Consider the following 22,018-nt stretch of genomic DNA (forward strand, 5'->3'; position numbering starts at 1 on the left):
TTAGCCTTAGTAATTGTTACCTGTTTGCCTAATTGTCCTGTCAGGGTGAGCAGGTATGAATTTCTTACTGTCTGTGTCCCCTGCATGGTTTCCTGTATCTGTCAGGACTTGGGAGTACATAGGTGATAGAGCACTTAGCTGCACAGCCCCTGTTGGGGACCCTTGCAGTTAGAAAAGCTCAAAGAAACAGTAAGATAGGAGGAAAAAGATTAATGGGCTCCTTTGTGGTGGTATTCCAAATGCATCATCCACTTCTGTTTTTAAGGCTCCAGCCAAACAAATCAAAGCTGTTTAACAGCCCATCTACCAGAATTTCCTGTCCCTACAGAAAGAAAGCATCAGCCAGGAGGAATCTGGCATCCAAAAGATATTTTTGCAGTATCTATCAGTGATGAAAATGGCCAGACCAGTAGGACTGGAGAAGCAAAGTCCTCTATTGTGAATTTATTCTCTCACCACTATTCTCTCATCTGTAATCTGAACCCACAGTTGCTAAGGCCAGATTCAGATCTCAAAACCCCCACACTGAGACACCATAGAGAATGGCTGGGTATAGTGATAAGAAGATCTGACTTCAGGCATTTGGCTGAGACCCTCCTCATTCCTTTCTGATTGACTCTAGACAGCCTTCTAGGACTGTTGCTTTCAATTGTTTACCTGGGGTTGTCCTAGGACAGGTTATGTGAGAGGAAGACTCCATCTGTCCTGCCCAAGCCCCAGGTTTTGAATGAATAGACTGAGGAAACCAGTAAGTTGGCACTGGTTTGAAATATTTTTTTACTTCTCCCCCCCCTCCTCACAGCTGCAAAGACTGGGAAAGGACAACATCCAAGGACAACAGGGGAAGAAACACTCTAGAAAGCAGATTTAGCTGCCTTCATTCCAGGGTTCCTGTGGCTCCCAAGTTCACCATGTCCAGGGTCTTTGTCCTTTTCCAGAAGTCATGAATAAGCAGGTCTGTCAGTAGGAGCAATCTGACTACAAGATGTGGGAGGCTGCTCTTAGACCATACCCACCAGGCACAAGTCCTTCAGGCCATCTGCAGTCTGTACTGCCCTCACTGGAGCACAGTATGTGAAATATCTTTCTCCGGCTGCAGGAGTCAGTTACAAAGTTTGCTCTGAGAATTTGCCCAGAAACAAAGACAAGATTTGCCAGATAGGAAGAAGTTTTTATTTGCTTTGGGTAACTCCAACCCCACTTTCAGAGAAGCAGCAGAAAAATCCATTATGAGTCACTCAGCTCCTCTATCCAAACCTCAGGAGCTTGTCCTGGTAGGAACAGCTGTAAGAAAAAGGAAAGAGCATAAGCTATTGATTCAGCTAATTTCATGGTAAAATATTTCCTTGTGCTGGTGTCTGATGTGTACTTTTGCCAACCCACAGGTGGACAGAGCTATGATTTCAAGCCCTGATCTAAAATATTGGTGATCTAACAACAGTGAGCCAGAAAAGGCAGAAGAGGATTGAATCATATGGAGGATAAGGCTGGCTTAAAGCAGACAAGATAGGTAGAAAGGATTGTGTTTCCTTCCGGGTGATGGGGGAAGAGAACACTGCTCCAGCTCTGTAACACTTTCCATTAGTTTCAGCTAGTAACACAAAGATTACCATCCTTTTGTTTAGTCTTCTAGGAACAATATTTCTCCCCCTTTTAAAGGCCTCCTCCCTTGTGAATTCTGCATAGGCCGAGAGAATAAAGCTGAACACTAGGTCAGTTCTTTTACTGGGTTTGTTGGTTTCCCACAGCATGGCTACTTCACATCCTATAGCACTCAACCCTGGAGGCTTCTGTAACTCCCTCCAGGCTGGTAAGTACATCAGTAAGCTGAGAACACAAACTTCTTGGGATAGATCTTTGCTAGCTATCTGCAATGACATAGTTATTTTCTGGTAGCTGTTATCTCTCTGCATTGCATCTTCCCACACAGGTAGTCCCCAAGGAGTGGCAGGAAGGTGTCAGTCAGCATCAAAGTGATGTAGATCTGGCTTTTTGTGTAGGAACTTCAGGCTTTCTCTGGCATTTTTCTATTGAGTGAACTTATTTCTCAATGGTGTCTTGGGGAACTTGTTAAGAGGTGAAGTGCTCTGATCCTGCTCTAAAAGTAGTCAATTCTAGTAGTGCTGGATCAGCTTAGCAGAACCAAAAAAAAAGGAACTCCTTCATCTCAGCCTCATATACTTGTATATATGCTTATTAACCTATAGTAATAAACTATGCACAGGAAATTTACTGTAATGTTAATTTACTGTAAGTCATTCTCCTAATGACTTAAAAGTATATAGTATAATCAGCAGAGGGTCAGGGTAACATGACTTATTTATTAGTGATGCTGAAGAGACACCCCGACTCCTTTCCCACAGGCTCAGCTGCTGAAATGGAGAAAAGGCAGGGACAGATGTGGAAGGTTTAGTTACCTGTCATGTTGCTAATGCCAAGTCCTCACTGGAAACGTTTTATTGGTTTAGACTTCTTGGTAATGCTCCCACACCTCCTCAAAATGCTGGCTCTACTGGCACTAAACCTGCAGCCTTCATTTTTAATACACCTATGTCATGCAAGTTTCAAGGTGGTGCAGAAGATGACATGGATAGTGAGAAACCCAGCCCTAGTTCCTCTGCTAAGGAGGCATAAACTTCTCTTCCTACATGGAAAAGCCTATGCAAATAAACACTCTGTGCAAGCTCCCTGGCTGTGTGTGGAGACTGCTATGCCTTAGCAATGATTTCTACAAAAGCTGTGGTTAGCAGGACCGCTGTACTGTGCTAAAGATGGAGTGACACTTGTGAGCTTTCTTCACTACTGAACAGCAGATACCTAACTCAATGGAAAGTGGCATCTCCATTAAATGAGAGCAGAATGCAGGTAGTGGTCCTGAACTTATCCTGCTTGGCTTCTAACTGAAGCCATCTCTCCTCTGACCCATAATAGCCAAATCTTGAAATGTGTTCATTATCTTTATTTTCTCTACCTTCTGCAGAAATTGGGTGCCTAAGAATCCCTTAGATTCTGTGCTTTCTTTGCTCCTGCCTGGCATGGATTTGAATCAACAGCAAAGGAAAAAAGAACTTAGCATCATATGGTCAGTTGTCCTTGCTTTGCTACTTGACCTTTTAGCAGATGACTGGCATCCCTGCTTCCAACTGCTTGTTGCAGTTCTTGTCAAAATATAAATACAGGACATGTTATGTGAAGAGTAGGACCTGGGGCATTTGAAAGACCCCAACAATTAATCTCCTTCAGAGCCAGAAGGGGAGTGGTAGATTCATGCAGAAGGTCGGGTTGAAAATTTAAGTGTTTTAGTCTGGGCAAGATTCTGTCTTTTATTCCATAAATGGTTTAATATGGCTTACATCACTACCCTAAGGATCAACAAAAAATGGTTACCTCATAGTGATGGATCTCCTGTTAGGAGTGTGGAAAATTACATCTATTAATAGCTTGAGATTACCTCCTGAGGGAGACCTATTGTACAGATTTAATTGTATTTCTCTCTTAATTCATCAGCTGTTAGTAATTGCATCCTGCATTTTTGCAATAGAAAAAATGAATTTAAACTGGCTATCGAGACTGTACTTAAATAAGTCATAGGAGGGAGAGGCAATTACAATGCAAATAGTATCAATCTTGTAAACAATTTTAATTCACTACTTAGCTATTCATTAATTAAATAACATCTTCAAAAATGCATTCTGGAAAATGTAGCAGCCCACAATGAAAGCAGTGCTGGTCAGATTAGCTTGAAGCAACTCCTCTGGCATCTCAATAATATATAATTTTTAAAGGGTTCAGATAGTAAGCAGTTTAGCTTGTCAGCTGACAGTTGAGAGAAATGCTGACTTCTCCTCCTTGCTGGAAGTAGTCAGCCTTGTAGTCTGTGCTTTCAAATAATCTCTTACAAGAGCAGTATTCTTGTTCAGCTTCTATTTTGAACCATTTTTTTTTTTAAATGACAACTGCAGTTCCTCTTGCCTCCTTTTCCTCTTCGCATGCTCTACAGCTGCCAGCTAGTGGTACTGAATCCTCAAGCAGATACTGTGGTTTTCCACATCGCCCCCTGTGCTATAGCCTCAAGTCACTCAGTCAAAATCCCTGTCCCTCACTCTGCTCTGGGGACAATTATAAGAAAGGTATTTTGTTCTCAGATATGGTAGTCTGATTATCCTGTCCCAGTGAATGAAAAGGCACTGTTTACAATGGCAAAGTAAAGCAGAAAAGTACTTTTTTCATCATCATCATCCTGTTTAAGTGGAGATACAGTTTCAATGGAGCAAACTGCTCAGGTTGACATGTGCGAGGCTTGCTGCCCTCTCCTGGTGTCATCAGGGGCCACGCACTGGATCTCACAGCTGCCTCTTAGATTGAGGTTTTCCCCTGCTGAGATGATGAATCCTGCACGAATGGAGGGAAGAAAGAAGCTGCTTTATAGGTGGAGTTGATTATTTTAAACAGGAGTGTTTTGATTAGGATTAGCTGGATCAGTTCAACCAGGCACAGCTTTTGAATTGTCAGTTGCGAAGGCCGTGTTGATCAGGTTCTCTGAATCCGCAGATGATACTCTGTAGTTTTCTGAGTGACAAACAGATGGGAATTCAACACTGCTGAGTCTTCTGGCTACTCTTGCCCAGTTTTCTGGGAGTGTTAGCACTTAGTATGCTTTTTGTTTATGATCATGGGAAACAGTATCATGGCCCATGTGAACAGATGAAAATTTACAGCCATATTTTAGTGCACACTGTGGGGACATATTTTTAATCAGCACATCTCAGCCTCAGCTTTTGATGGGAACCCATCTTCTTACCCTGTAAGGTGACTGACCAGGGAGGTACTCACCTTGTAGAAATAATTTTACTCCTGATAGCTACAGAAGCTCAGCTTGTTGTGTCATCTACAACAATCAAAGGCAGCAGCTCTCCACAGCGGGAATTGAGTTTTAAGGATGCAAAGTGATCTAACCTCGTAGGCCCAATGTTAAGGATCGCAATTGGCAGCTGCTTCTCCCGGGCAGCGAGAGCAAACCTGTAGCCAGAGTATACCTGCAGGAATACCAGAAGACAAAATTACTGGTAGCTTAGGCAAAAGAAGAGCTACAGAAAGGAGTAAGGAAATTTAAAATAGTTGCTGTTGAGAGTTGGAAAAGGGGCCATACGTACGTGCTGTGTTAGGCAACTGCACTGAATTCAGGTAGGAAATGTCTTCATTCAGAAGTGCACAGAGAAGAACAACTTTTAACCTCTGTCAGTGAAGGATTTGCAGGTTCATAGAAATTGAAACTTCATAGTACATTGAAGGGAAATGTCCTTGTCTTTTAGTAAATCTCTGCAGCAGTTTTTATTAGTTATCATAGGTACTTAAATGCTTCTACTTTGATGGTTCTCACATGGCCCAGCTTAGGTAGTACAAGAATGAACCTAAGGCATTTCAATCATTCCTGTACAAAGGATTATAAGCTTAAGAAGTGCAAGCCTAAGGAATTTGTCTCCAGTATCCTGAAGCCAAGGCAATCAGGCAGCTCTGTTTTTATCTCATTCTGGGAGGAATTAGAGTAGTGTTTTTTTAATGTAACAGACTTGTTCCTGGAAAAAAATTATCTTATACAAACTATATTACAAAAACTTCCACAGGTTAAACAACTGGGGTTTCTAAACTACCTTACCTTATAGATAAGCAGCTAATGGAGAAAACATATGGTGATACAAAGGACAATCCTAAGCAGCAAGCAGAGATATTTCTGCTCTCTTATTGAAAATTTTATTCGGAATCAAGAGGTCCTAAAATCTGGTATTTCAGTGTGCCACGAGGCCTAGAAAGCTGCCAAAGGCTAAACAGTCAAGCAGAAAAATGTTGGGTGGTGATCTCTGCAGGACTGAATTGTATTAGGTGTCTTGGCTTTATGGGAATTGTGAACCTACAACATACTGATGGAGGAGGCAGCAGAGAGAGGTCTGAATGGAGTTATTTATAGCAGCATGAACTAGACTGGCAATAGTGACAGGGAAGCCAAAACAGGCCAGGCTAACCATGAAGCCAGATTCCAACCACAGTAAAAATAAAATACAAAGCAGCTCTGGAGAGGCTGTTCTTATCCACAAGCAATTAGTAGTCCTAAACTGTGGGACCAAGGATTGTTGCAGGCAGAGTAGCACAGAAATAGGAATACAGTATGGCAGGAAGACCTATTTACCTGCATAGAGGATCCTGCCACCAGCATGGAGTCTGATTCCGCCAGGCGTTCGTGCACAAAACTCACTTTTTCCCGGCTCACTGTGTCTCCAAAGAATGTAACATCGGGCTTCAGGATTCCCCCACATTTACTGCAGGCTGGGACTTGGAAATTACACACCTGCTCATCCGTCAAGAAGACATCCCCATCTGGAGCCACACCAAATGCTTCAGCTTTCCAGGTAGGATTTAGAGCTTCAAAGTGCTCCTGAAGCTCGGAGCGCAAGATTTGGTCACCACAGGCCAGGCAGAAAACCCTGAAATTGAGAGCAAAGTCTTAATGGAGAGTTTCATGTCAGCTGATCTGGAGACTGTAACTGGTTCCTTAGAAGGCCTGGAAGTCTGTCATCATTATGCACATTTATTTACCAAACCGTACAGGTCAAGAAGCTGTCTTTCTACCTCTGATTGTTGCTTTGTAGGAATCTTATAGAGGAAGTGCTTTGAACCCTACCGTGCATCCCCTCTCACAGTTCAGGCTGTGCTTTTTCTTCTGTAAACTTTGGGCGATCACACCTAGGCTGTGGCCCTTCTCCAGTCTACTCATCCTGTGCATTTCTAGCACTAATCCGCTCTGATTAGCCCTGGGTGATCTTGCATCCTTGGGATCCCCTTGTCCTCTTCGCTAAGAGGACATTTGCTGTAGCAAGGAATGGGGAAATTCTGACTGATGCAGGCTCAAGAGAAATCATCCAAATAATGCTCCAAAAAAAAAAAAAAAGGAGTGGTGTTCCATGTTTCTTAAATACTGTGCTGTGAATAGCACTCTTTCTGTGATCTTTTTCTCCACCACAGTGCAACACCACCTTTGAGCATGTCATCTCCAGGAACTGACATTTTGCCTCCTTTCTCAGCAGCCAACACTGCACCTGCTTGTCAGTCAGCCTGAACAAGAGACCAGAGGATTAACCATTTTCCTTCTGCCAACAGAGAGTACCTGTGTGTGCAGCCGTGCAATTCTGTCATGCGCTGGCTCCCAGCTTTGGTGTGAAGAGCATCCACATTCTGGGTCACCAGCCAGTGCAGCTTCCCCAGCTTTTCCCAGTTTCTTAGTACCAGGTGTGCTGTGTTCGGCTGATGGGAGGAGAACTGGGGCCAGCCCACAAAGTTTCTTGCCCAGTACCGCTGCCGGGCACTGGCGCTACGGATGAACTCAGCATGCTGGATGGGCCGTCTGTCTGTCCTGGCGTAGAGTCCAACACCCTCAGAGCGGTAATCTGGGATCCCAGATTCAGTTGAGATTCCAGCTCCAGTCATTACAAACAGCCTCTTGGAGTTAGAAACAAAGTGCTGCAGCTCTTCTACTTCCACAGGATCTGGGGGAAGACAGGCTGGCACAAAAGCCAAGTTTGGAGAGGTTCTGGATACAGACTGGGACCTGCAATGATGGAATCTGATGGCTCTGCAAACTCCAGACAACTTCCTAGCAGATAACATGTTCAGCTGAAAGCCAAGAACAGAACACACAGCACATTAAAGAAAGCAAAGAGCATGTCCTTAATCCCATTTTCTTGGGATTCTCTGGAAAATTATGCCAATAATTATTTGTTGCTCTGTTTTAAGTAAAGAAACACAAATAATTTTGGAAATGTTAACTAAAGCCCACAGTCTGAAGACAGCATTTGTATGTCCTTTGACAGACAGCAACACTGAGGACTGCTCAAGGTACAAGGACAAAGTTGGCACCCCTGACTTGTAGGATTCCTTCTTTCTGTCCCAGTGTGTAGCACCGCTGCCTAAAAGGACTTGTAAAGAGCCCAGAAAGACCAGAGCATGCAAAGTCTTTCCCAGATATATGCAACAGGGTAGAGAATAAATGGCAGGAGGGCCAAGCACCCCGCCCCAGAGGCACTGTTTGGTTGGTTGCTCCTCAGAAGGGACTCTTGCTCTGCTTTCTTTAACATTCTGCCTGCTCCAAATCAGTCCTTTCTATTTACCTCATCCTTTGCATGTGTTGTGGGGAACGAAAAACAACCTTGAAATGTTGCTTTATCAGGACAAAGGCCTTGACTGGAGTTACTCCTGTTGTGGTGTTTGGTTGTTGTGTTGTTTTTTTTTTAAATAAAGGCCTGGTGCAGAACAGGCCTTGTAATGGGACTGCAGATGATTAGGACACTGCCTAAATGCCTCTGGCACATCCTCCTTTGTGGGTGCCACCACCTCATAGTCAGTGGAGAGGCAGAGGGGTACTGCTTTGCTTCTCACTTAGAGAGAAGGGATCACCCAAATGTGTGGGGTCCAGAAACAGCTGCCTGGCAGGTAGGAATGGAAGGGATATCCTGCTTTAAGGGAGGAACGGCATGCCCTGTTGGAGGCAGGTGGCAGGATGGCTTTGCTGACAAGCGGCCTGGAATTGTGCACGGGACCTGTTGTGACAGGAGCGGATTGGTTTGGACCTTAATTTTGTTTGGTTTTTCTAGTAGTCTGCAGTTCTCTTTTCTCCATTTCACTATTTTTGTGGGCCTTTCTATGGGTTTTGCATATAAAGTACAAAACATTTTGAAAGAAACTGTACTGAGAATTAACTGTCTGCTATTTCTTCCTCCCACCATCTCACTTAGCAAAGGGGTTTGTATGAGATCTATGTATGAGATGAGAGGAGGAATGACTTTAATTACTGGTAAAAGGGGGTGATCTCTAAAAAGTGATTGCAACAGGCCCCAGATAGTCTGGTATTTAGAGTTCACTTGGTAGTGTGGGACACCTGCATGCAGCTTCATGCCCACTCACACTTCTGCCCTCACCATTACAAATTAATAGGAGGACACCTAAGGGACTGGGTCTCCCTGGGAGAGTCCTCAGCCTGCTGGAGCAGATCCTGTTCAGGTGTTAGAGGCAGTGGTTTGAAGGAGGGCTCTGCGCAGCCTGTTAGCTGTCAGATGGTTAAAGCACATGGGCAGTTTCGTAAATGCTGCCTACAGGAAACTTGCCGTGTCTGTGAGATCTGTGGTGGCTCTGAGAAAATCAGAGGTATGTAAGTGGTGAGCTTATGTGTCTAAAAGGCTGGCACCCAAGTACTTTTGATGGCCTGTGCTTCACTGCCTGGATGGTTTTAAAATTCCTGCTGTGTCTGAATTGCTTTGCCTCAAGTCCCCAGTCCCCCTCAAGTAACATTTCTTACGGTAAATAGAGCAATATTTAAATAGATCTGAAATTTGGGTGTTCAGCTGTTAAGTATCGTCATTCTAGATTGATGCTAGTGCCGAAGAGTAGATTTGTCTCAGTTAATCTCCAGTCCTCAAGCCTTTGTGTCACAGTCAGTTGAATTACAGGGAAGATTGGACTTCTGCCATAGTCTGAATTACTTTTTAAATCTAAGCAGTGATTCTGTTTGCAATGATTTTTGCCTTGTTTTACTGTTTAGCAGGAGTTGTGTTGGGCATTCCCTCAGAAGAGGCTTTACTTTCCAAATGAATTAATACGAAGGGACAAAGTCTATCAATAAATTGTAATTTGCTTTGAGACTAACTTCTGTCATGATGCTCCCCAAAGGCTGTTAAGCCAGTTTGACAGTATTTAAATTGCTTTCACTGATGAAATTTTTCTGTTCCTGTCCCTTATGATCAAATGATCTCTCAGAAGGAAATGTTTTGAGGGAATGACATGGAGATATACTATGGGTTGGCCCACAAGGGAGAAAAGGCAATGGTAGGCCCAGCAGCAAAAGTAACAGGTATGTTTGAGAGGTGCTGTGAAGCATCGAAGTAGGACAGTGTAGAAGAGAAACTTAGAAAGGACGGAGTATTTCCTGTGAAATGCAAAACTGCTTTTGAAATGAAACTGCTCAGATTAAAAAAATAGCAACAACTGCACATAATAAATGAAACTCTTCATATGTACCTATCGAAATCTGAGGTTACAGTTTGGTTTTAACATGCATCAAAAATGCTCCACAGAGAGATCAGACAAGTTCAAGGGAGAAGATAAACAGATTTCTACAAATGGTTACAGGCCAGAAATCCAGAGGGACACCCACGTCATCCGGGTCTCTTTTGCTGTAATAATGACGGTGTGTGGGGGGGGTAACAGCCGAACCGAACACATCTAATGAAATAAGAGCGATACGGTGAATAACGCCTGAAAGCTTACCTTGCATAATGCTGCCGAGCCGGACCGCGGCAGGGAAGGGCAGACCTGCCGGAAGAGGAGTTTTCTGGGAAATGTAGTTCTCGAAGAAATTAAGCCCTAAGCACGAAGACTACAATTCCCATGCTTCAGAGGAAAAAACCCGCGAGTTCCTAACACCTGATAAAGTTAATCTGAAAACGCCAGGAGCTGTATAGCTGCCCTCAAGGAAACATACAATAAATTCAGATTTGATTTGATACAAAGGCAAGTAATGGCTTTGACAAATGCCTTGTAAATACTTGTCCTTCTAAAAGGTGCATTTCCTTTTCACTTGATACTAACAGGTTTTAGGCTTAAAATGTGACTAAACAAATAACGGAACAAAAATCCCCTGAGGGCTGTTAAAGACATCTCTTCTAGCTCAGGAATTCCCTGAGATGTAAATTGTTGGAGGCTATGAGAGCATGCTGGGCTGATAGATTTACTGGTTTTTGGCACTCTTCTTTTGGCCCCAGGAGAGATGGGCCTGTCTGGCAGTCCTGATGTTCATGGTTGATGGATGGGATGATACAAAAAAGTTTTTGGTGATAGATGTGGAAAGAGCCTGTGGCAACAAGGATGGACAAATAATGAAAATCTGGTCCATTGTCCTGCAGTTAGTGGGGCCGGACAAGACCCAAGAGGTTGGCATGGGACAAGTGATCTCCGCTCAGCTTTCAGAGGAGGTGTGGATGAACAATGAGAGGGCAGTTGTTTCTTTGATCTGGCTGGACCTCTGCCAGGGCACAGTCAGACACCCTAAGCCACTTCAGGATTAAATTCTGAGCCACCAAAGGGCTCATAGCAGTTGCACAGTTCACCACCACATTCCTGGGCTCAGCCTAGGGCTTGCCTTGCCCTTTACAGCTTTGCAGGAGGTGGGTATCTGCTGGCCTGGGGAGCTGGCTCAGTGGAACCTGACAGCTGGCAGAAGGGAGCAGGGAGGGCCGGGACCACCTCTCCACCGAAATGAGCTGTTGGATCAGCGCAGCCCCATCACTGCAGAACTGCACCAGTTGCTTCCACTCCTCAGCGCCCCTTTAGTGGGAGGGATTTCTTCCAATGTTTCCCAGTTGATCCTGCAGATCCTCCTTCCTAAGCAGGCAGGAGTGGCTACTTGTGGTGACCCCTTTGAGTCCTCGTGTGGCCCACGGTGCTGTGCATGTGCTGTTGGTCCATGCCAGAGCTGACACAACGCAGCTAGTTTTTAACCACAGGGCTGTGCTGACCTGCCTGCTGCCTGCCCCGTGCCCCCTGGCAGGAGCCGATCACGCCTGTCTGCTCAGTGCAGGTTTCAGTCTCAATAATCACATCATAAGCTGTACAAATTGCCTGGCAACAAGGGGTTTGGGCTTTTTGTTTCAAAGGAGCCTTATTTTTCTGAAGAGCAAATAAATAGGAAGAAGTCCAGACTGCTGCACGGTAGCAGCCAGCTACTAGGTGCTCACCTATTGTACACAGAATGGGCTCTTTCTGGTAATTTGGACTGCTTTGCAAATGCAGTCTCCAAATAGCTCTTGCTAATTAGTTCAAAACATTGCAGGAGGTTTAAATCTATTTTTCTTGCCTCTTACAGTTATTTCAAAGCCCAGACGAGCCCGAGCCTGTATATAGCACTGTGTAATTTTGCCATCGCGAGGGAGAAGCGCAGCGCATCCCACTTGCCCGGTGCCAACCCTGCGGGGCCGTGGGCCACGACCCTTTGTCAGTTCTGTGAGTCTAAACGGCCGTCAGGCTGTTACCGTTTAAAAATCTTAAAAGTGTTTTCCAGTCGCTGGGTGCAGCCTTTGCCGTGGTGCCACCGGGGCCCAGGAGCCCCCGATCCGCCGCGTACGCTCCGCCCCCCCCGCCAGGGGCAGCACCTCCCTGGCGCTCATTTCCATAGCGCCCTCCCGGCACCCCCCGCGTGGCGCGGCGGCCGCGCTGCCCGGCCTCCCCCCGCCGTTATCCCCCGCCCCGGCCCCGCCGGTAGCGCGGCGGGGGCGCGCGGGGGGCGCGGCGGCGCGGGCCGGGGGGGGCGCGTGGGGGCGCGACTGCGCGCTCTGACCGCGGCGGCGGGGCGGCGGCGGGGGGGGTCGGCAGGGCGCAGGCAGCTACCAGCTTTGCGCAGTGGCAGTATCGTAGCCGATGAGGTTAATCCGAGGCGCGATTATTGCTAATTGAAAACTTTTCCCAATACCCCGCCATGACGACTTGAAATATAGTCGGCATCGGCAATTTTTGAGGGCCTCTCCGGAGGCTGCTTTCCTATGGTTAAAGACAGATTCGCGGAGGACGGGGCTGCGTGGGTCGCTGGGGCTGGCGCTTCCCGGGCTTGGGTCGCTGGTGCTGGGTGGGATACGTGGGGAACGATTCGGCTGGCCTAGGGCTCACCGCCTGCTGGGTCTGCTCGGGGCTGGCAGTGGTGCGCCGCCCCTCGCAGGCTGGGGTGCCCCGAGATGGGGCTAACGGTACGCTGAGCCGGTGGGCAACCGGCTGCCCGCACTGACGGCACGCCTACTTTGCATATTCCTTCCCAGCAAGCTTCGCGGCGGCCCGGCGCGCTGAACGGAGGGGAAAATCGGGGGGCTTCGCTCCGGCGGCGCGCGGGGGGCACGGCGGCGGGCGGGGAGCGCTGCCGGCGGAAGCGCGGGGCGGACCGCGGGCGGGGAGGGGACTCGCCGGGAGCGGGGCGGCGGCCCCGGCCTGAGGGGCGGCGGTGGCGGCGCCGTGGGGTCAGCTTTGCGCAGTGGCAGTATCGTAGCCAATGAGGTTAATCCGAGGCGCGATTATTGCTAATTGAAAACTTTTCCCAATACCCCGCCATGACGACTTGAAATATAGTCGGCATTGGCAATTTTTGACAGTCTCTACGGAGACTGAATTTAGAGGTTAAAAAGAGAAATAAAAAATGAGCCCTGAGAACTGACATAATGTGCCGTCGGGGTCACTGTGTGGGTGCAGCGGGTTCTCCTCGCCGGCAGTGCCTGGCAAAGACGGGATTTGATACATGGAGGGTTCGGTCGTCACCTTGTTCTATCACAGCTGCTGAAGGGGGAATAATCGGTCCGTGAAAATGGAAGCGCAGGGACTGGCGGGCTGGAGAAGCGTTTGTCGTGTAGCTCTTGCTGAAGAGGATCCTTTGAAGCGCGTGACCTCTCAGAAGGTAGCTGAGGCAGCGAGGACAGGGCTGGCCTTTCTGAACGAAGTGGGGGGGCAATGAAAGTCTGAATTGTGCTTGACTGGCTCCAGAAGTGCTCCAAAACCCATTAGGGAACAGCTTTCAGTGCACAGTACATAACCTCCATTTTGTGTGGATTTGTTAATGTATATCCATTGGCGTTACTTGCTTTAAAAAAAAAAAAAAAAAAGGATCCTTACTGTCAAAGAAATCACAAACCTTGACTCTGGAAAAAGCAGCTGCTAAGTTTAGTGTAAAATCCTATTATATAAGTAAACCCCATCCCTTTCTAATTTGCAGCTGTTGTCTTAATACCTAAGCAGACTCTGTGGAGGGAGACTAATGACCATTGCACACCAGCTCCCTGGGCTGAACCTCTGCTGGAAGCAGCTGCCCTCTGTCACTTTGTGTGAATTAGATGTAGCTTTTATACTGCTGATGGGTTACTCTCATATTCTCTGTATGGTCATGTGCACTGTGCAGATGCTCCTACATGGCTGGTTAAGACCCTGAGCTAGGCAGCTGTTTTAAACCGCCACTAGGCAGAATAGAAAACGTAGTAGTGAACATTAATGTTCTCTCTTTATCAGGCTTATTTGTAACATTCAGCTCTGCTGGGGTATCATGCGCAACAGTGACCAGAGAGTGACAGAGAAACCTCATGGATTTTGTTTGTCCCCCCATTTGTACTTCATTGCTAGCAATATCGGTTTGAAATCAAAATCTGAAGCACAGGAATGGAGTTACCCTTTGGCAGAATAAGCCATGCTAATAAATACCGAAGGCATATGTAGTTTACAGTGAGTAATACACTTCACGTAATTGTTTGGCTCATATAAACTGTGTTGATAAGTATTGGTTTTATCACTTGATTGGTTCTCATCTCTTTTGCCAAAACTGTCTGTGATAATACATATACTGGTGTGGTGCTTTCATTCTGCATTGTGAAGTCATGTCCTACATCTTACGCCAGAAACCAAGTCATTCGTTTTACTGTAATAGATCCTTTAAACGAGTGTGAAGTTGGGCCTTGAATGGGGAAGTTGCATGCTGAGATTTACTGCCATTGCCTTCAGCCTAAAGCTCTGCCTGAATTTTTGTTTTATGCATTAAGCCAAAGAAAGAACTGCACCCCCTGCGTGATGTCCGTGTGGCAGAGCACGGAGGACACACTGCAGCGAAGTCATCGTCATTACTCTGCAGTTTCAAGTCACTCTGCAAAGTGCATAGGTAAGCTCTAAACATGCCTTACAAGTCAGAGTAGCTTCATATCTGTTCTTCTCTGACAGAGATGGTCTGCTGTAAATAATGGTGCTTTTCACAGGAGGTATTACAAAATGAGCTTGGGTTGCTCATCTGTTTGGCAGCCAGTCTGAGATTACAGCCCTGAAGGGGACAGGTAGACACTTCATGCATCCATACTCTGGCTTTCAAGTGTGTGGAGATCAGTGGGTTAAGCCACCCTTCTGTGGAGCTGGTCTGTAACTGGTAAATAATGCTTTGACAAGAGGGAAGGATGCCTTGAGCAATGCCCTGAACACTTGGGTTGTGTAGAGCCAGGAAGTCCTGAAGTCCAACGTTGGGTTGATATTGATTCACTGTCTGACTTGATTTCCAGCTCCCAGCCCTATTTCCTATCTGCAAATGGGGGCAATAACTTCTTGTCACACCTTCTGCGAATGATAAGGATAAGTTGAGTCATATGACTAAGATATAGTCTTACTTATAGGGCATGATACAAGAGGAAGCTGCGTGCATTTCTGTGATGCACTACCACCTGCCTTCATTCCCTAGTGCTTCCCATCTGGCACCAGTTATGAGGGGTGTAGGTGCTGTCAGTGTCACTTTCCCCTCAGCCCTGTCAGCAGCCTCTGGGCGAGCGCTGGGTATGCTGCTCTGGTGGGAGTTTGCTGGAGGTGGCCATCACTGGAGAAGTGCAGCTGCTTCTCCTGGCAGCTGCATAAGGATGACGCTAGAGCAGCAAGCAGGTTTCTGTGAATCAGTGAGAGTTTCAGAGGCAGAGAGCAGGTAGATGATGAGAAAACAGGAGTTCCAGGGTGTTAGGAAGGACAGGAGAGGGTGAACTTTGGGGTGAGTTTAGCTTGAGCCCACACCACTGAGCAGTTGTCTTAGCATCCTGGGTTTTAATCTGCTCCTACTCCTTAGGCTATCATGGGAAGGTTAAGGACTGACAATTTTAAGTAAGAAATGCTAGTGTGTGAAGAAGAATTCAGTTATGAACAGCACCTGGCAATGAGGAGTGCAATGGGAGTAACGTTGGTTTTAAAAGCCATATTACTAGAGGACAAGTATCACTCGTGACAGCCCAGCCTTTCCACCTCACTGATCCTTTCACAGCAGCGTTGAAGCCATAGGCAAAGCTTTAGTGGCAATGACTTGGTTTTGTTTTTGGTTTTTTACGCTGAGCAGTATGGACACAACCTATTTCTTGTGGGTGCAACCCTAATTGGTGCTATGACATGTTAATTTCAGTTCTGAGACAGACTAGAAACTGCTTTCTTGATTTGCAGTCACTTCCAGACTCCCAAAGGACAACACAGGAAGCTGAAGATAAAAATTGCATACCAGACTACAACATGAACAGAGCACAGTGGTCACATTATTTATATGTAGGTTAAAATATAACTCAAGTCAAGACAGATGCCAGCCCTGTGTTGTTAGAAGAAACATACAGATCCCAGGAAAGCATGTGTTCCTGATGATGTTAGGTCCCCTATGCTGCCAGTAAATGCTAGTGGTTTTGTTGCTCCGCCTGGGGGGACACATCCTGAAACCATAGTTGTACAGCCAAGGATAGGTTTTGAGAAAATGTAACAGTCCTTTCAAACAATGTTTTATATTCTGCTCAGGGACCAGCGAGAGGGGTGTCAGGTGAGATCCTGCTGGTGAAGCATGCGGTAAAAGCCTTTGCTTATATTTGTATCATACTTAGATCTAGGTAAGGATGTCATTTTCTGAGAAGTCCTGTATTTGAAGTAAAACCTGGAATGAATTTCCTGGAGGCTGTCGATTATTCTCAAGCATTGGCTGAGACTACAGAGGGGATATTTCCCTGCCCCCCTAGTGATAGTTCTCGTTATAGTGTGTTTTAACACAGGAAATAATGATGTCTATTGAACTGTGCTAGCTGGGGAAACTGGGTGTGTTTGTGCCTAGAGAGCGAAAAATAAAGCATCAGAGATTGCTAGCAGGTGACCTCATATTCTCTGGTTTTATGAAAATGCAATCCTGTAATCTCGGCTTGACAACAGGACATGCGCCATTCAGCTTTGAGAACATTCTCTGGCTCTGTAGTAATTTTGTAAGGAAAACTGCTACAAGAGTCATGTTTCCTGGATCCTGAGCTGTTCCCACACTGATAGTTTTTGGTGTATCTCTCATCAGATTAGGAGCTGGACGCTTGGGCTGAGCAACTGTTTTTACTGCCATGTCGACTTGGCCGGAGCGCAGTGGTAAACACTAGCTCTGATGAGGGTGGAGCTGCTCTGTGGTTTGGGCAAGGCTGAGGAGAACTTTGCTGTGCTGGAGCATGATTTGGTAGTGGTTTGAAAGGAAAGGCAAGTGGGAAATAGTGGTTCAAGATGCACTATCACGTGATAAAGCCAGCAGGGCTGTTATGGGGTTTTAAATGCAGCGAATAAGTGGTTGGTGACTTTCCTGTATGGTGGCAACTGCTTGTGGAAAAGCGTTTGGGAGAGGTGTCACCTGCCCAAGCTTCCCTGTGGGCTGGGTAAATCACCTGGGGCTGACAAGTGTCGGTGCATTCGAGGGCTTTTGGGGCACAGAGCTGCAGCGCGCAGGGCTCCTCCCAGGCAGCAGCACCCCAGCGCTGCGGGGCAGGAATGCATCGCTGCCCTCGGGGGGACGTTCCCCCGGGGCGTCCTGCTCCTCCACTGCAGGGGACGGGGATTTGGGTTTGTGTTCCGGGTCGGGCACGGGCGGCCTCGGCCATGCACGGAGCCGTAGGCCGGTGCCTTGGCGGGGTGGGCTCTGCCCCGGGGCCGGAGCCCCCGCAGGGCAGGAGCCCCCGCAGGGCAGGGGTCCGCAGCCAGGCTCCGGGGCGCCGCAGCCCCCGCCCGGCATTCCCAGGGCGCCGTTCCACCCCGGCGACCCCGGCACCGGAGCTCGGGACGGCGGCCGGGAAGCCGGGTCCCCTTCGCCTGGGGCCGACGCGGCGGTTCCCGCTGCCGCCGGCAGGGGGCAGCGGCGGGCGGGTGCGGCGCGGCGGGGGCGCGCGCGGGCCGCGGGGCCGCGCGGGGGCGGGCCGGGAAAGTTGCGAGGCGCTGAGGCGGGCGGCGGCGGCAGCGGGCACGGCGGCGGGGCGGGCGGCGGCGGCACCGGGCACGGCGGCACCATGGACGACTTGGGTGAGTTCCGAGCGGCTCGTACTCCCCGCGGCGGGGGACGCCGCCCCTCCGCGCCCCCGAGCAGCCCCCGGGGGAGCCGCGGCCCCCGCCCGGCCACGCTGCGCCCCTCAGCGCCGCCGGCGGCTCCGCGCCGTTGGGGCTCGGGCCGGGCCTGCCGGCGCCCGGGGACGTGTCGGCCCGTCCAGGCCCTCCCGCCTCGCCGCGCCGCCGCCCGCCCCCAGGCCCCTCGGCTGAGATGCCCGCGGGCCGCCTCCACCCCCCCGCCCCCCCGCCCGCGCGCAGGGCCGGGCCGTCGGTCTTCGTCCTGGCTCTGCCCCGGCCGGGGAAGGTGCCCTTCGGCCCCGTAGCCCGGCAGCAGCGTGCAGCGTGGCCGGGGCTCGGCAGACACCTCCTCCCCTGCCGGTGCCGCAGCCTCTCCAGCCTGTTCTTGGGCGAGATCTGTAACTTCGCATGGCTGTGGAGTTATCGGTGGGGAGCCCTCGGGGGTGGGTAGAGCAACAGCCTCGGCCCGACGTGCCGCCGGGCTCAGAGCTCATCCTCGTCCTCCCCTTGCTTTGCCCAGGTGTGCCGAAACCTTCTGAAAACGTGTAGCGGGGAAATGCTAAGCAGCTGGTCTCACTAGAAAGATCTAGAGAGTTTGAGTTCCTTTGGTACCGAGCCGGAAGGGGGGTGGATCTGCCAAAATCCCTTGTGCTCTGGGAGACATTAGGGTGACTGAGTTCCGCTTATGAAACCGATTAAATCAGACAGACAGTGGGGAGGGGCCACAATCCGTTACTTCCATCCTACCTTTAATAGAAACCAGACGTTCTGTTAGGAGACACTCCAGGCAAATTACAGTTTTATTACTGGACCTGGAAGCTCACATTACAATGCTGGCATAAAGCTGGCGGTCACACCTTCAGAAAACAGGTTCTGAGTTGGGCTAGTGATAAAACTGAAGGGGCAAGGAGTCCACCAGCTGCATGGCTCCTTGGTGAAAGGTACACCACAAAGGATTTCTTGGGGAGTGAAACCTCACCCCTGCCTGGGTGAAGTAGCTGCTGGTGCCAAACAGAATGAATTTCTACTGCAGCTTCTTCTCACAGTTGTTTCTTTAAGCGGAGCCAGTTCTGTTTACCATTTCTCATATCCCTCAGCCTGGCTTTATCGCTTGGAGTTTTGGTGCAAGTTTCTAGCATGTTCAGGAATGCATTGCTAGTTAGAACAGGGTTCACCCAGTGACTTGCTGAGTGGCCCTTCAAGGTGAGCATACAGATAGCATTGTGTAGGGCCAGCTTAGTGTCTCAACGACGTGCTCTTCAATGAACCATGAGAGCTGTACGATGTCCACTGCAAGAACTACATTACTTACACAGGGGCAGTGTGAATTTCCAGTTGTCCAGGTAGGGTACTGCAGTTTCAACACATTTTTCCTTTCCTCTGTAGGAGAGTTAGAGGCGAACTGCAAATTCTCAAAAAGATCTGAATTTCTGTCTGTTTTGTTCTTCTGAAGTGTTAAATGTATTGGCACAACCAAAAGTTAAAGTTGTGATACAATTTTTAAACCAGAACTTTTTGTCTCAGCAACTTGATTTCATCAAGTCTTAATTACACCATCTCTTTCTCAATTTTTGTGCAGTCTTTTCAGACTGGACAAGATCTGATTATCTAACAGTAAGCAGTTGAACAAAAACAGTGGGATCCTTTCTCTCTCTAAGCTTTTCTTTTATGTACAGAATTCACCACAGAAAAGCACACCAGCTATTTACCCTCTACAAACCTTTGTTAGCCCCAGAATTGCTCACTTAATTTTCTAAAGCCATGCACCTTGGGATGCATACATAGGGGAACAATGATGTGCTGATACAACTCCCCTGAAATAAGTCAAACTTTTGAACTGAAGTGAGAGTTGTTTTTCTTTCCTCATTATCTATGGGTGGATTATCTGAGTTGTGGATTAACTGTGCCATGGATACAGACGTCTGCGCTGGCTCTGTCCAGAGTCAGGCTGGTCCGGCAGGACTTGTTGGTTCAGGCACAATGCCATGTGGATGTAACTGCACTGCTTCCAGGGCCAGTTTTGGCCCAAAAGTAGTTTAGCATTGAGCCTGAGTTCATATGCCTTGCAGGTTCAGAGTTATGTCAAGTAAAATCAGTTTAGATCTTTCCACACCGTGCTTCTGAATCTGTGTGGTGCAGAAATGACTAGTGACTGATGGACCTTGTTGGCCATGAAGGAACACCTCACAGAGCCTTGTCATGGTGTGTCTGTTCTTAACTCCCTGAGTTTGTCAAAACTTTTCTCCCTCTTCCCAGAGCTGATGGAGTTGATCAGCGTCTGCTTGTGCAATGTAAAATGGAGGTTCAGAAGTATCTCAGTTTCATGCTGCTTGGGCTGGAGAGGTTATGAAACGTATGTGAGAATGGATTTGTGTTGCTTTGGGGATTCATTTGGAGTTGAAAGAAACTGTTCCTTTGTTTCCCCTCAGTGTTGAAGAAGTGGTGTTACAATGCACAGCTCACACAGGAAACTGTTCCAGAGCTCCACAGGTGGAACTCGAGCACCCCATTTTGCTGTGGCAGCTTCCGTGGCCCAGGACACTCAGTGCTGGGTCCGGGTATAAACTAGAACAGTACATTGTGGAAGGGAGGGGAGGAGATGGTGAGTTCGAGCAGCTGACCAGACTTGTCCAGATTGTCTTCCTCAAAGACAATGCTAAGGAAGCGTATTTTGCAGATGTGCTTGGAGTTTGACAGGAAGCTTGCTGAATAAGTTTGCCATTCTGCAGTGTTGTAATTTGGCACAAAGAGTAAAACTTGGTCCTAAAGAATGAAAATCCTAACTCAGGGCTATCACCCCTTTCAGGGGATTACCAAAGTGCGGTGTGTTGTTACATGCTGTGCTTCCAGCACACAGTTGGCCCAACTCCACCTATTTGCTTTAGACAATTGGAGATCTTGAATTAGATGTTGAATTATTCTTGGGCCTGTGGTGCTACCTTGTCTAAGAAGTATGTGTGAACAGATCCATTAGGTTCTGCTGGTTGCAGAAGGAAGAAACCTAGTTTGTGTAGTGTGTCATGTATTTTATGGTGAGAAGAGTAGGAGAAAGGAAACTTGACCTTTACTTTTAGTCAGATACTGTTTGATTTTCAATTTGAACGTTTTTTACAGCCTTTTTCTGAAAGGAGTTGTTAGCAAACACTACTGTAAAACTTTTTAAGCTTTGGTAACTCTGAACAGAAATGGTTTTACTTGCTTTTGATGGCTTTGAAATTCTTCTGGTTTAGTTTTCTTTTAAAGGCTTCAGATTTTTTTTAACTGGATTTTGCAATCAGAAACAAAACAGCATTCACTAGAGCTTGTAAAAGATGTTTTACAAAAGTTATTTCTGTTTAATAAGAATGTATTTATAGCAGTGTTTTGGCTGTGTGTGTAAACTAGACTGTAAGCTGCTTACTTTAGGTGTGCTTGCTTAATTCTAGAAGGATTTTTCTTTAGCAGGTTTGCCTAGCAATGTGGCTTCAAAATTCTGAGTGCAGAGGTTCAGTGGCACAAAGATTTTACTTTAATAGTTGTTTCCCTTTGTTTTAGGAACTCTAACCCACCCACTCTTCAGAGCTTAATCCTCTCAAGATTGACTTTAAAGGGAGCAATCTTGCCATTGATTTTTCATGGGAGTGTGGGGGTGCATGTGTTTCCATCTGTCATCTGTCCTAACATTTGGAAGATTGCTGTGCTCTGTAGGGCTGTGCTGTTTGTCCCTCATCTGAGGGGGATGCTTGCCTGTTCCTGACTCAGTTCTTTAAGTTTAGAAGTCATATGCAGTGGGTTTTGGGGTTATTTGGCTGAAAGCTTAGAGTGAAATTGCTCATGGTGAGCTATGCCCAGGAAGTGGTATTGAGGAGAAATGCTGGTAAAGTAATCTGGTGCCTTGGCTTTCTACTGGCTCAGGTTTCTGAGTCATTCCTGCTGCTGGGTGAGAAGACTGTAAACAGAACTAATACTCTGCACAATGGGGTTCTGACTTGTTTCAGCTTCTTAGCTGTTGTGACCTCTCATAAAACAGGGACTTCATTGTCCTGAGCAACTCAGACAGGGAGTCCTCTGCCTCGAGCAGTGTTCGATGCAGAGAGAGGCTCCTTTTCTTGTTGCTCTA

General features: G+C 47.5%; 2 protein-coding genes and 2 non-coding genes across 9 annotated transcripts in view; 3 read left to right on the forward strand and 1 right to left on the reverse strand.

Annotated features, from left to right (window-relative positions):
- Positions 1–1,150: 1,150 nt before the first annotated feature.
- On the reverse strand, positions 1,151–10,442 carry SIRT4 (sirtuin 4). Of its 5 annotated transcripts, none has more exons than XM_013295739.3 (5): positions 10,312–10,442; positions 7,160–7,665; positions 6,185–6,479; positions 4,834–5,036; positions 1,151–1,284 (listed from the first exon to the last, which is right to left on the reverse strand). In XM_013295739.3, the coding sequence occupies exons 2-4, from the start codon at positions 7,657–7,659 to the stop codon at positions 4,872–4,874; spliced, it is 960 nt and encodes a 319-aa protein (XP_013151193.1). In that variant the 5' UTR covers positions 7,660–7,665; positions 10,312–10,442; the 3' UTR covers positions 1,151–1,284; positions 4,834–4,871. The 5 variants fall into 5 exon arrangements, with proteins under 5 accessions (XP_013151193.1, XP_027636659.1, XP_027636658.1 ...); XM_027780858.2 differs by lacking the exon at positions 1,151–1,284 and adding an exon at positions 3,622–4,392; XM_027780857.2 differs by lacking the exon at positions 1,151–1,284 and adding an exon at positions 3,622–4,569.
- A 1,985-nt stretch (positions 10,443–12,427) lies between these two features.
- LOC114011049 (U4 spliceosomal RNA) lies at positions 12,428–12,568 on the forward strand. The gene has a single exon (XR_003552791.1). It is a non-coding gene; the product is annotated as a U4 spliceosomal RNA (small nuclear RNA).
- Positions 12,569–13,046: 478 nt separating this feature from the next.
- LOC114011048 (U4 spliceosomal RNA) lies at positions 13,047–13,187 on the forward strand. Its single transcript, XR_003552790.1, has one exon. It is a non-coding gene; the product is annotated as a U4 spliceosomal RNA (small nuclear RNA).
- A 148-nt stretch (positions 13,188–13,335) lies between these two features.
- The window catches only part of PXN (paxillin), a 51,954-nt gene continuing 43,271 nt past the window's right edge, over positions 13,336–22,018 (forward strand). The window contains exons 1-2 of one of the 2 annotated variants that reach the window (XM_055795527.1): positions 13,336–13,474; positions 14,604–14,719. In XM_055795527.1, the coding sequence (XP_055651502.1) occupies positions 14,632–14,719 (88 nt within the window). In that variant the 5' untranslated portion in view covers positions 13,336–13,474; positions 14,604–14,631. Of the gene's footprint in view, positions 13,475–14,603; positions 14,720–17,768; positions 17,878–22,018 lie in introns of those variants that run through there. The other variant, XM_055795528.1, reaches the window with a different exon arrangement.

The sequence above is a fragment of the Falco peregrinus genome, chromosome 2 (genome assembly GCF_023634155.1).
Source record: "Falco peregrinus isolate bFalPer1 chromosome 2, bFalPer1.pri, whole genome shotgun sequence".
Lineage (NCBI taxonomy): Eukaryota > Metazoa > Chordata > Aves > Falconiformes > Falconidae > Falco > Falco peregrinus.